This window comes from Phaseolus vulgaris, chromosome 8 (assembly GCF_051622355.1).
Source record: "Phaseolus vulgaris cultivar YP4 chromosome 8, ASM5162235v1, whole genome shotgun sequence".
In the NCBI taxonomy this organism is placed as follows: domain Eukaryota; kingdom Viridiplantae; phylum Streptophyta; class Magnoliopsida; order Fabales; family Fabaceae; genus Phaseolus; species Phaseolus vulgaris.
Genome location: NC_143505.1, coordinates 18,920,727 through 18,932,114, shown reverse-complemented (window position 1 = coordinate 18,932,114; position 11,388 = coordinate 18,920,727). Strand labels below are relative to the sequence as shown.

General features: G+C 34.0%; 2 protein-coding genes and 1 pseudogene across 5 annotated transcripts; all 3 read left to right on the top strand.

The window, feature by feature from the left end:
• Window positions 1–734: 734 nt before the first annotated feature.
• Window positions 735–1,558, top strand: LOC150025487 (G-type lectin S-receptor-like serine/threonine-protein kinase At1g11300 pseudogene; annotated as a pseudogene).
• Window positions 1,559–1,826: 268 nt separating this feature from the next.
• Window positions 1,827–4,190, top strand: LOC137825550 (G-type lectin S-receptor-like serine/threonine-protein kinase At1g11330). Of its 4 annotated transcripts, none has more exons than XM_068631243.2 (7): window positions 1,827–2,018; window positions 2,130–2,237; window positions 2,471–2,637; window positions 2,712–2,922; window positions 3,060–3,297; window positions 3,370–3,520; window positions 3,610–4,190. In XM_068631243.2, the coding sequence occupies exons 1-7, from the start codon at window positions 1,829–1,831 to the stop codon at window positions 3,916–3,918; spliced, it is 1,374 nt and encodes a 457-aa protein (XP_068487344.2). In that variant the 5' UTR covers window positions 1,827–1,828; the 3' UTR covers window positions 3,919–4,190. The 4 variants fall into 4 exon arrangements, with proteins under 4 accessions (XP_068487344.2, XP_090149897.1, XP_090149898.1 ...); XM_090293771.1 differs by having other exon boundaries at window positions 1,878–2,018; window positions 2,096–2,237; XM_090293772.1 differs by lacking the exons at window positions 1,827–2,018; window positions 2,130–2,237 and having other exon boundaries at window positions 2,477–2,614.
• Window positions 4,191–4,341: 151 nt separating this feature from the next.
• On the top strand, window positions 4,342–8,456 carry LOC137825549 (G-type lectin S-receptor-like serine/threonine-protein kinase At1g11300). Its single transcript, XM_068631242.2, has 7 exons — window positions 4,342–6,404; window positions 6,502–6,615; window positions 6,714–6,943; window positions 7,014–7,224; window positions 7,414–7,651; window positions 7,723–7,873; window positions 7,954–8,456. Exons 1-7 carry the CDS (start codon window positions 5,123–5,125, stop codon window positions 8,257–8,259), a joined length of 2,532 nt encoding a protein of 843 aa, XP_068487343.2. The 5' UTR covers window positions 4,342–5,122; the 3' UTR covers window positions 8,260–8,456.
• The last annotated feature ends 2,932 nt before the right edge of the window (window positions 8,457–11,388 follow it).

Sequence of the window (11,388 nt, the reverse complement as noted above, 5' to 3'; positions counted from 1 at the left end):
ATAATGGTTTATATTGATCAGAATTATTTTCTCCAATCTCGCAAATAAATGATTAATCCAAGCAATACTAGATTATGTTTGTCAATTTAATTTAAAATATGATACTTTCACAAGTAATTGATGATAAACAGAGAATAAACTACTATATATGTTAATATGCTCTTTAAGTTACATCAACAAGATAAGATCTTTTGATTGTAATTAAATATAATTGATTAACTCATTCAATAATCATAAAATTCTTTCAAACTTCTTTACAAAGAAAATCATTCCATAGTTTTATTTTCCACTCTTTTAGAATACTTGCCAAAGATTTTAGTTTTTTTTTTTTTCTGAAGAGAGACTTCTTTAGATTGTTTTCAAAGAAGTCTCTTTTTTTTTTTTCTTTTTTTCAATCGTGGAAACAATTTGTTTGAAGACAAATTAGAAAACTGGACCACGGAAGTGTCAAACAAGTTAAGAGAAGAGAAATAATTATGAAGTGCTATTTGACACATTCTCAGAAATGCAAAAAAAATAAAAAAAATGATAACTTTCAATGATATTATGTGAAAGAAATAAAAACACGCGGAAAAATGTAGATTAATCAGTGCTTGAAAAATTAGCATAACACCAAACCGTGTTGATTTTTATGAGGTGATGAAGTCACAATCAAGCCTTTGAAGTAAGAAAATGTCACTTACAACAAATGCATTGAAGTTCACCTTACTGACAAGAAATAATCACTATCTGTAATGGATTACACCAAGTGCACAAACTTGTTCTCCCTTTTGATCATACCTTGGTTTCTTTTTGCAGATGTTGTTACTGCCACAGACACCATCAACTCTTCTCAGTTCATCAAGGACAATGAAACGATAACCTCCACTGGTGGCAACTTCACCTTGGGCTTCACCCCTCAAAATTCTACCAATCGTTATGTGGGAATTTGGTTTTTACCAAATTCCCTATCATATGGGTGGCTAACAGAAACCAACCACTGAATGATTCTTCTGGAGTTGTCACCATATCTGAAGATGGCAATCTTGTGGTGTTGAATGGTCAGAATCAAGTAATTTGGTCAACAAATGTGTCCAATAATGGATCCAACTATACTTCCAAACTCTTAGATTCTGGGAACCTTGTGCTACAGGAAAGCTCATCAGGAAGAACTATATGGGAGAGTTTCAAGCATCCTTCAAATACAATGTTACCCAATATGAAGATTTCAACTAACAAAGCAACTGGTGCAAAGGTAAAACAAACATCATGGAAAAGCCCTTCTGATCCATCCACTGGTAGCTTTTCTCTAAGTGTTGAACGCCTTAGTGTACCTGAAGTGTTCATCTGGAAAGAAACTCGCCCCTTCTGGCGCACTGGTCCATGGAATGGTAAGACCTTTACAGGGTTGCCCTACATGAAAACGTTTTATCTTGAAGGGATACATATTGGAGATGACGGGGAAGGAAATGTTGAATTCCTTTTCAGTGAAGTAGAAGAGATTGGTTTCATAATCTATATTCTGAATTCAACTGTTGTGAAGAGAGATGGTGGAACGGAGAGAGGAAAGAATGGGTAGTCACATGGAATAGTCATCAATTTGAATGTGATGTTTATGGTGTATGTGGACCTTTTGCAGTTTGTAATTCTCAAAGCTCACCAACATGCAGCTGTTTGAAAGGGTTTGAGCCATGAAACAAAGAGGAATGGAATAGACAAAACTGGACTAGTGGATGTTTTAGGAGAACACCTCTGAAGTGTGAAAGAACCAGCAATCAAAACAAAAGTGCAGATTATACAGAAGATGGATTTTTGGAGCTGAAGATGATCAAAGTTCCAGATTTTTCAGATGGGTCACCCCTCAGACTTCAGCCAGACATGTGCAGAAGCCGATGTTTGGAGAATTGTTCATGCATTGCATACTCATATGATGCTGATATTGGTTGTATGTCATGCATGGACTGAGAATCTAATTGACATACAACAATTCTCAAACGGAGGACTTGATCTACATGTTCGAGTAGCCTACACAGAGCTTGGTATGCATTGTATAAAGCTAGCTGTTATGTGCCCAAGAATTTGTATTAACTTCCTTGATCTGAGAACCTTTCTCCAGTGATAGGACTATTTTCATTTTTCCCAAATTGCAGATAAAGAGAGAAACAGGACAATCATCATTATTGTTACAGTTACAATAGGAGCTACCTTAATTGTCATTTGTGCATATATCATGTGGAGAAGGATTTCTACCCACCAAGGTAATATATCATCATTATGTGTTTAAATTACTCAAACGAGTTCACTATTTAATGCACGCAAGACATGCTCAAAATTTACATGATAATAAAAACTTTCTGCATACAAGTATGATTTTTTTTTTTCTTTTTTGATAAACAATTTTAGATCACTGCTAACTTATATTTGTGTATGTTGTTTCTCCTCTTGCTAATTTGTGCCACTCTAATCAAAAGATTCCTTCAATTTAATGCAGGTGCAGCCCCTGCAGAATATATAAATGACTATGTATTTGGTGATCTGTCACATGAAGTCAAACTCCAGGAGCTATTAACATTTAATTTAGAAAAGCTTGTAACCGCCACAAATGAATTTCACCCATCGAACAAACTAGGACAAGGTGGTTTCGGTCCAGTATACAAGGTACTTAGATTTGAGCTTATTCATATATCTGAAAAAATTGTTAATTGTTTCATTTTATCATTGGTATGTTATAGGGGCAATTGCACGATGGCAGGGAAATTGCAGTTAAAAGACTTTCTAGAACATCTGGACAAGGTCTAGAAGAATTCATGAATGAAGTAGTGGTGATTTCCAAGCTTCAACACCGAAATCTTGTAAAACTTCTTGGCTGTTGTATTGAAGGGGAGGAAAAGATGTTGATTTATGAGTACATGCCAAATAAGAGTTTGGACACATATATCTTTGGTTAGTTCTTTGAAGCCTCTAACTAGCATCCATCAACAATTGATCTTTTCTGGAAATTACAGCTAAATTGTGAAAATTAGATTGTGTTTCATCTCAAAATGTTAGAATTCATATAATTCTACCATTTGATTCTTTAGATCCGTCAAAAGATAAAGTTCTTCATTGGAGAAAACGCTTTAGCATAATAGAAGGAGTGGCTCGAGGAATGCTTTATCTTCACAGAGATTCCAGGCTAAAAATCATCCACAGGGACTTGAAAGCAAGTAATATCTTGCTAGATGTGGAGCTAAATCCAAAGATATCTGACTTTGGTATGGCTAGAATCTTTGGTGGGAATGAGGATGAAGCAAATACTAAAAGAATTGTTGGAACTTAGTAAGTACACCTCTTTCTTCGTGATTATATTAGTATACTTGGAACAGTAAATTGTGCGACATTTCAATGCAGTGGCTATATGTCTCCTGAATATGCAATGCAAGGATTGTTCTCTGAAAAATCAGATGTCTTTAGTTTTGGGGTTTTGCTACTTGAGATTGTTAGTGGAAGACGAAATTCAAGCTTTTATGATGAAGAAAATTTTCTTACCCTTTTAGGATTTGTAAGTCAGCAAAATTATTTTGAAGTTCACCATAGGGGTTCTGTATCATTCTTCTGATAAAACTTTCAAATGTTTAAATTTCATTGCAGGCCTGGATACAGTGGAAAGAAGAGAACATTCCCTCTCTAATAGATCCAGGAAGATATGATCCTAACCTTCATAAACATATTTATAGGTTCATACACATAGGACTTCTATGTGTCCAAGAATTTGCAGCAGATAGGCCTACAATGGCTACTGTAATTTCTATGCTAAACAGTGAGATTGTGGATCTTCCTCCTCCAATGAAACCTGAGTTCATCCTAAGGGAAAATATGTTAAGTTCACTTTCCCATGTAAGAGGAAATGACTTGAACTCCCTCAACTCGGTCAGTATTTCGGACATACAAGGCAGATAGAAAACCAAGAGCTCTCAGAAAGGTGTATAGAGGCAAAATGGAGATTATGTTAGTACTAAAAACATTGTTGAAAATTGAAATACTGTAGGTATACCTGTTCTTTTGTCCAAAGGTATGCTTTTCTAGGGCTATTCAGAGAGAAGTTTTCAGTATTAGGAATTTGGCTAATTAAAAATAGTGTAGGAAAAGAAAATTTATGCATTACCACAAATGTACAAATGCTTATCAGTTTCTTTAAACATACATATATCACACACCTTTGTTTCCATATATATTCATTGATTCACCAACAATTGTAATTAGATTTTCGGCTTCACGCCTTCTTCAATATGCCTTTTGTAAGCAATATAGTTTAGAGACAATAGCATCCTCAAACTTTTGATGTTTAATTTTGTAAATGCCTTTCCATCTTTGCATGACAGTATATCATCACTTGCAGTTTCAAAGCAGAAATTGACTTTTTGTTAGCTGTTGTGTTTAAGAATGCTGCAATATTGTCATCCTTTTGAATTATTTCAAAGTCTGTTTCTTGTGTTTATTATTTTAATAGAAACTTAATAAAAAAATATCCAAATTTATAAATTACTTGAAAATTAATTATAAAGAACATAGCAACATTAAAATCATATAATATTACATAAAATAAGTAAAAAATACCAATTTGGTCTGAGTCAAGAACAAAAGTCTGATGTGTTTAATAATGCAACACTTGCTCAAACTTGAAAGCCTGGTGCATTTTTCTTCTATTATTTAAGTTTTAACTATTTATTCAAAATTGACCTTAGATCTTTAGGACTACAACAATAAAGTAGTATACTTGAATACCTACTACCTTGAGAACTATTTTGAAAGTACAATTTTATAAAGAAATACAAGACAAGTATTATTAGTTAATTTAGTAATTACTTAACGAACAAGGAAAATTTGGCTAGGCTTCCTTACAAATTTGAGGAGCTAGGATAGTTGACTGAATGAAAGAACAAAGAAAGATAAACAACTAAGAGAATGACGAAAAAGAAAATGAAAGGTGAAGGTGAAAGAGATGGTGAAGGTGAAGCCTGTGTATTCTATATAGACAAGTCATCTGACTAGATCAAAGAGAAATTCTCATGTGAAGAGTTCATTCATTGTGCTGTGAGAACTAGCTAGAAATTCTCATTTGCATGCCATAGATAGTTGACTTGAAGAAGGGAGTGTTTCTGTAATGCGTTTCAGCAGCCATGCAAACCTGCTCTTTGTTCTATTCATGCTGTGTTTTCATGTGTTGGACGTTTGTACTGCCATAGACAGCATCACATCATCAAAATCCATCAAGGACCCTGAAACTCTAAGGTCTGAAGATGGTAACTTCACTTTGGGGTTCTTCACCCCTCAAAACTCCACAAACCGCTACGTTGGAATTTGGTGGAAGTCTCAGTCTACAGTTATATGGGTTGCTAATAGAAACCAACCACTGAATGATTCTTCTGGAGTTGTTACAATAGCTAAAGATGGTAATCTTGTGGTTCTGAATGGACAGAAACAAGTCATTTGGTCAACAAATGTGTCCAAAATATTATCCAATACAAGTTCAGAGTTTTCAGACTCTGGTAAGCTTGTACTCATGGAAACCACAACAGGAAATATCTTATGGGATAGTTTTCATCAACCTTCAGATACACTCTTGCCCGGCATGAAACTTTCAAGCAACACAAAAACTAATACGAAAGTAGAACTTACATCATGGAAAAGCCCTTCGAATCCCTCTATCGGCAGCTTCTCTTCTGGGGTTGTTCAACGCCTTCATATTATTGAAGTGTTCATTTGGAATGAAACTAGACCATACTGGCGCAGTGGTCCATGGAATGGTGGGGTATTTTTAGGGATACCCAACATGTCAACATATCTTAATGGTTTCAAAGGTGGGGATGATGGCGAAGGAAATACAGATATCTATTACACAGTGGCAAGTGAACTAGAATTTGTAATCTATATGTTGAATTCAAAAGGCCAATATGAACAAAAACTGTGGGATGCAGAGAAGAACGAAATGATAATTAGATGGACTAGTAAAGTGTCAGATTGCGATGTTTATGGTATATGTGGACCATTCACAAGCTGTAATGCACAGAGCAAACCGATATGTAGCTGTTTGAAAGGATTTGAGCCGAGGAACAAGGAGGAATGGAATGGAAAAAACTGGACTGGTGGATGTGTTAGGAGAACACCTTTGAAGTGTGAAAGGGTCAGAGATCAAAACACAAGTACAGATGCAAAGAAAGATGGATTTTTGAAACTACAGATGGTTAAAGTTCCTGATCTTTTAGAAGGGTCTCCTGTTGAGAGTGACATATGCAGAAGCAAATGCTTGGAGAATTGCTCTTGTGTTGCTTATTCTCATGATGATGGGATTGGTTGCATGTCTTGGACTGCGAATCTACTAGACATACAGCAATTCTCAGAGGGAGGACTTGATCTATATGTTCGTGTAGCCCACTCTGAACTTGGTATGCTAACTCTGCTCCTCTGCTCAAACATTTAAAACATAGTTTCTATGGACTAAATTTCTTATAGTTTAAATTGAAATTGTCCTTTTTATTATAGATAAAGGAACAGAGAAGACAAAAGTCATCATTACAACAGCAGCAATAATAGCAATTGTGATTATGGTTACTAGTGCATGTGCATGTTTCATGTGGAGGACTTCCAAGCATCCAGGTAAGACAGCATCTTCGTTAATTTCAGAATTAGTCCAGTTATTAAGGTTTTGTTGGTAAAGGAACTAAGCTTACATTTATAAATGTTTGTTACTTCAGCTAAAGTATGGCAGCTAATCAACTCAGTAAGGAAAGGGAACAACAATACTTTTGCACAATTTAATAATGATGGAACACTAGAACATGAAAGCCATAGTGTAATTGAAGAACTGTCACAAGTTAAACTACAGGAGCTGTTACTATTTGATTTCAAAAGGGCTGCAGCAGCCACAGACAACTTTCATCTGTCCAACAAACTTGGGCAGGGTGGTTTTGGTCCTGTGTACAAGGTACACGAGAAACAAGTTGTCGTAATTGAACCGATTGTCGTTTTTCTCATAAAACATTTTTTTTTCTCAGGGGGAACTTGAAGATGGACAGGAAATAGCAGTTAAAAGACTTTCTAGAGCCTCTGTACAAGGTCTAGAAGAATTCATGAACGAAATAGTCGTGATTTCCAAGCTACAACATCGCAATCTTGTAAAACTTTTTGGCTGCTGTGTTGAAGGTGATGAAAAGATGTTGATATATGAATACATGCCAAACAAAAGTTTGGATGTATTTATCTTTGGTTAGTTCTTTATCCCTCTACAATGTTTTTCTCATGGACAATTCCAAACTTTTATCTTTTTCTTTACTTAGAACGAATAAACTACTTAAGAAATAAACAATCATGTCATGACTATTGTATTTTCTTTGTATGACTCACCTTCATAGTTTCCTCTTCCACGTAGTATATAATATGAACATTACTTTTTAGATCCATCAAAATGTAAACTCCTAGACTGGAGGAAGCGCAGTAGCATAATAGAAGGAATAGCTCGAGGACTACTTTATCTTCACAGAGACTCCAGACTAAAAATTATACACAGAGATTTGAAGGCAAGTAATATATTGCTAGATGAAGAACTAAATCCAAAAATATCAGACTTTGGCATGGCTAGAATCTTTGGTGGGACTCAAGATCAAGTCAATACTAGAAGGGTTGTTGGAACCTAGTAAGTATTCTTTCTTTCTCCAATATTATAGCAAGAAAGTGTGAAGAATTAATGTTTACATTTGAATGTAGTGGCTACATGTCTCCTGAATATGCAATGGAAGGACTATTTTCAGAAAAATCAGATGTGTTTAGCTTTGGTGTTTTGGTTCTAGAGATTGTTAGTGGAAGAAGAAACTCAAGCTCTTATGGCAATGTGCATGCTCTTAACCTTTTAGGATTTGTAAGTCTCAACAACTCATTTATAACTCACGAATTTTCTCCATTTGCTGATACAAAGTTGACCCTTTTTGTTCATTTTAGGCCTGGATACAATGGAAGGAAGGAAATGCATTATCTTTAATAGATCCAGAAATTTATGATCCTAGTCATCATCAAGATATCTTAAGGTGCATACACATAGCTCTTCTATGTGTACAAGAACTTGCTGAAGACAGACCCACTATTGCTGCAGTAATTTCTATGCTCAACAGTGAGTTTGTGCTTCCTCCTCCAACTCAATCTGCATTCATCCATCGACAAAAAATGTTGAATTTGGCGTTATCTGAAGAAAATCAGAGATTTTGCTCCATCAATACTGTTAGTGTTACAGAAATTCAAGGTAGATAGAAAAATAAAAACTAAGAGAAAACAAGTACAGCTTCGCTCATTATAATTGTACCAATGGTTATAAACTGGTGTACAAGAAAATTTAACATCTTTGTCCATTGTAGGAATTGGATATGAAATCGGTCAAAAACAAAACTTTTATCTTTCAAATGAACTTTGAACTATTCTAAATTGTTTGAATCTTTAATCACAAAAAGTTTGTGTTCAAATTATACCTTATAACATTCTTTTTAACAATTTAGCAACTCTTGACATATTTTGATTAATCTTATAAAAAGATATAAAAAACCTTAGCATATTTTTATTAATCTATATAATACATCAAAAATTAATTTAATATTTGAATGACTTATAATTCCAATTATTCGCATACCTTTCACAATATTAAGTGCTCCATTCCCAAATCTAAATTTATAAATGTTAGACTCTTGAGGTTTTTGAAGAGCTCTCGATCATGTGGTTTGTACAGCCACCGCTTACAAACTAAACTTTTGTGAATTTATTGGTTATGAAGCACGACGTTGGATGGTGCATAGAGTTTTCATCTTCTAGTTAATCCTCTAAAACCTTTACAACTTTGTTTCATATCTTTTTTCACATATTTCAATTTACCACACTCCTAGATTTCATATTTAGTCTCTACCAACACTTGTTTTGTTTTGAGTGATTATTTTTGTTTGCAATAGGGATAAAGCAAAAAATAATGTGCTTGGTTTTGGTTGTATTTATTTTATCTTAGTTTTATTCTCGAAATCTCTCCCTAAATATCTTTCTTTCTTGCCGCATAAACTTCCTTTGTCTCTATAGTGCATTCAACCATTGTGCCAAAGTAAAGCTTCAAATGTTTTAGGCATTAGTGTGAGAAATATTTTAAACAATTCAAGGAAGATATGAGAAATAATATTTCTTCTATTTTTTTTCTTTCTTAAATCATAGCATAGAGTTTGAATACATCATTCTAGGTCTAGCTAAAGAGACAAATGTAAAATAAAGAGTCAATAAAGACTAAAATAAGAAAAGGAAAAATAAAGGTTAGACATATGTACGAAGAAAAACAACTAAGTATTAGAAAAAACAAAATTAATATTAGTTTCCTTCTAGAAGCCTTGTATCCATATCCTTTGTTACTCCGGTAAGCTGGAGAGCAAATATTGATGAAATCCGACTTAAGGTTGTGGTATAAATGTCAGTTAGTTGCTCTAGGTATAAATGGAAAGCAAATGTATGAGACCTTTCTTCAATTTTTCTCTAACCATGTGACAAATTATTTATGTGTTTCATATGATCTAGCTGACACAAAATGTATAAAAAAAAACCTTGAGTGGGCCTAGCCCATGCAAAAATGGAAGTTAGAAAAAAAATTAATAATGATTTGCGTGGGTTGGCCAACGCATATATATACTGGAAAAAAAAAACATTTTATTTTTATTTTTCTAGTCATTTTCACCTCGAAAAATTTTTAGAAAAACCATCCACAATAGAAAAACCATCCAAATCAAAAAAACCATCTAGATAATTTCAACCATCCAAATCATTCAAATATTCAAATAATTTCAAGTCAAAGTGAATATTAATCATAAAATAGAGATTAGTAATTAAAATAAACCATAAAATAAAACTGTAATTTAGAAATTAAGCAAAAGTATTAGAACTTGAATTGCACCATAATACAATTATATAAAAAGAGTAAAAAGAACAATATAAAATGCGTCCTGTGAAGTAGAAATAGCAGTGATGTGATCCATAAAAAAAACCTATAAAAAATACAAACAATGTGAATAACTAAAATATTTAGTATAATAATAAAACTGTGAAATAATTAAACTTACAATCTAGGATGCACTTTAAGGAAGGGATTGGTCATCATGCTCTGGAGCATACTGGTGGTGGAACTGACTTGTACTAGTGGAAGCATTGCCACGTTGTTGCAACACCGAGACAAGGTGTTCCTTTATTTGCTTCATTTCGTCCTCCAAGAATGCATACTTGACCCCACATACTAACTTCTGCACAAAGTTGTTGATTTTAAGTCAACTAATTAGATTGAGAAGCACCAGGACCAGAATGGGAAGCAGAGGTGAACTGAGTGAGGGAAGAGAATCCTTGGCGGAAGTTACCAGCCAAGTCTGTCGTACCATAAACACGACCTCTACTCTTTCCTTCAGTAGCTTCCTTCCAAGCTTGAAGCTTTGTTGTTGGATCAACTTGATGGACATCAATGCTTGGGTCCTGAGAACTATTTACTTGAAGGGTCCTCAAGTGCTCATGATAATTTTCCTACAAAGGTCATTACAAGATGGAAATGTTAGGAAATTAAAATAAAAATTAAAGAAAAACTTAGAATAATAACTTGCATAAGTTTCACAAGCATGAGTATCAACCCAATCACCCTTTTTATTTGTGTGGTTGGCCATAAATAGTTCACCAGGTTTAGGAGGACGACCATATTAACACTCCTAATAATGTAGTACAATTAGAAACAGTATATGTTGCAAAATTAAAATGAATTACATGTAAAAAAGTGACAAGTACTTACCAATGTCACTACAATATCTGAATGTGAGTTCTAACCTGTGGAGTGTAATGCTCCACCATGAGCTGAAGCCCTATTCACTTTATTCTTAGTTGATTTTTCTTAGAACTTTTGTGTATTGCAATAGTTTATAAGTTCAACACATGTTTGCTCACCTATCCAAGTAGGTCGGAAATTCTTTGCCCAGACTTTGGTCAACATGAAACAAAGTCATTTTTTGACTTTGGACTCGTAGACCTTTTTAATATGCCACTCGTCCTGAGGTGCCTAAGTGACTCTACTATGTTAAAAACAAGAAAACATTTTGTTTCAGTTTTTCCATTTTGGTTGATTTGTATGAAATTGTAATTAAAAATTAAAATTACCTTAAAGTCAGTCCACCATTTTAGTTTATCATCCTCAATCATGGCATCATAATAGTCATAAGTGCCTCTAAATTGAGACCGAATGCAATGTCTAATGGCATCACTAGTATAATGATTTGGTGTCCAACTACAATACAAACAAATCAAATTACAAATATTTGTAATATGAAGATAAAAAAAAATATAAATATAGGATGACTTACCCTTTACCAAGAAGTTGGATGATGACCC

What these genes read in the sequence shown, in the direction of transcription:
- LOC137825550 (XM_068631243.2), top strand. Translation starts at nt 1,829, where the DNA reads ATGGGTCACCCCTCAGACTTCAGCCAGACATGTGCAGAAGCCGATGTT. An exon ending in GTTTCGGTCCAGTATACAAG is followed by an intron (nt 2,638 to 2,711) that starts GTACTTAGATTT and finishes GGTATGTTATAG; the next exon opens with GGGCAATTGCACGATGGCAG. An exon ending in AAAAGAATTGTTGGAACTTA is followed by an intron (nt 3,298 to 3,369) that starts GTAAGTACACCT and finishes ATTTCAATGCAG; the next exon opens with TGGCTATATGTCTCCTGAAT.
- LOC137825549 (XM_068631242.2), top strand. Translation starts at nt 5,123, where the DNA reads ATGCGTTTCAGCAGCCATGCAAACCTGCTCTTTGTTCTATTCATGCTG. An exon ending in GTTTTGGTCCTGTGTACAAG is followed by an intron (nt 6,944 to 7,013) that starts GTACACGAGAAA and finishes TTTTTTTCTCAG; the next exon opens with GGGGAACTTGAAGATGGACA. An exon ending in TTTGGATGTATTTATCTTTG is followed by an intron (nt 7,225 to 7,413) that starts GTTAGTTCTTTA and finishes ATTACTTTTTAG; the next exon opens with ATCCATCAAAATGTAAACTC.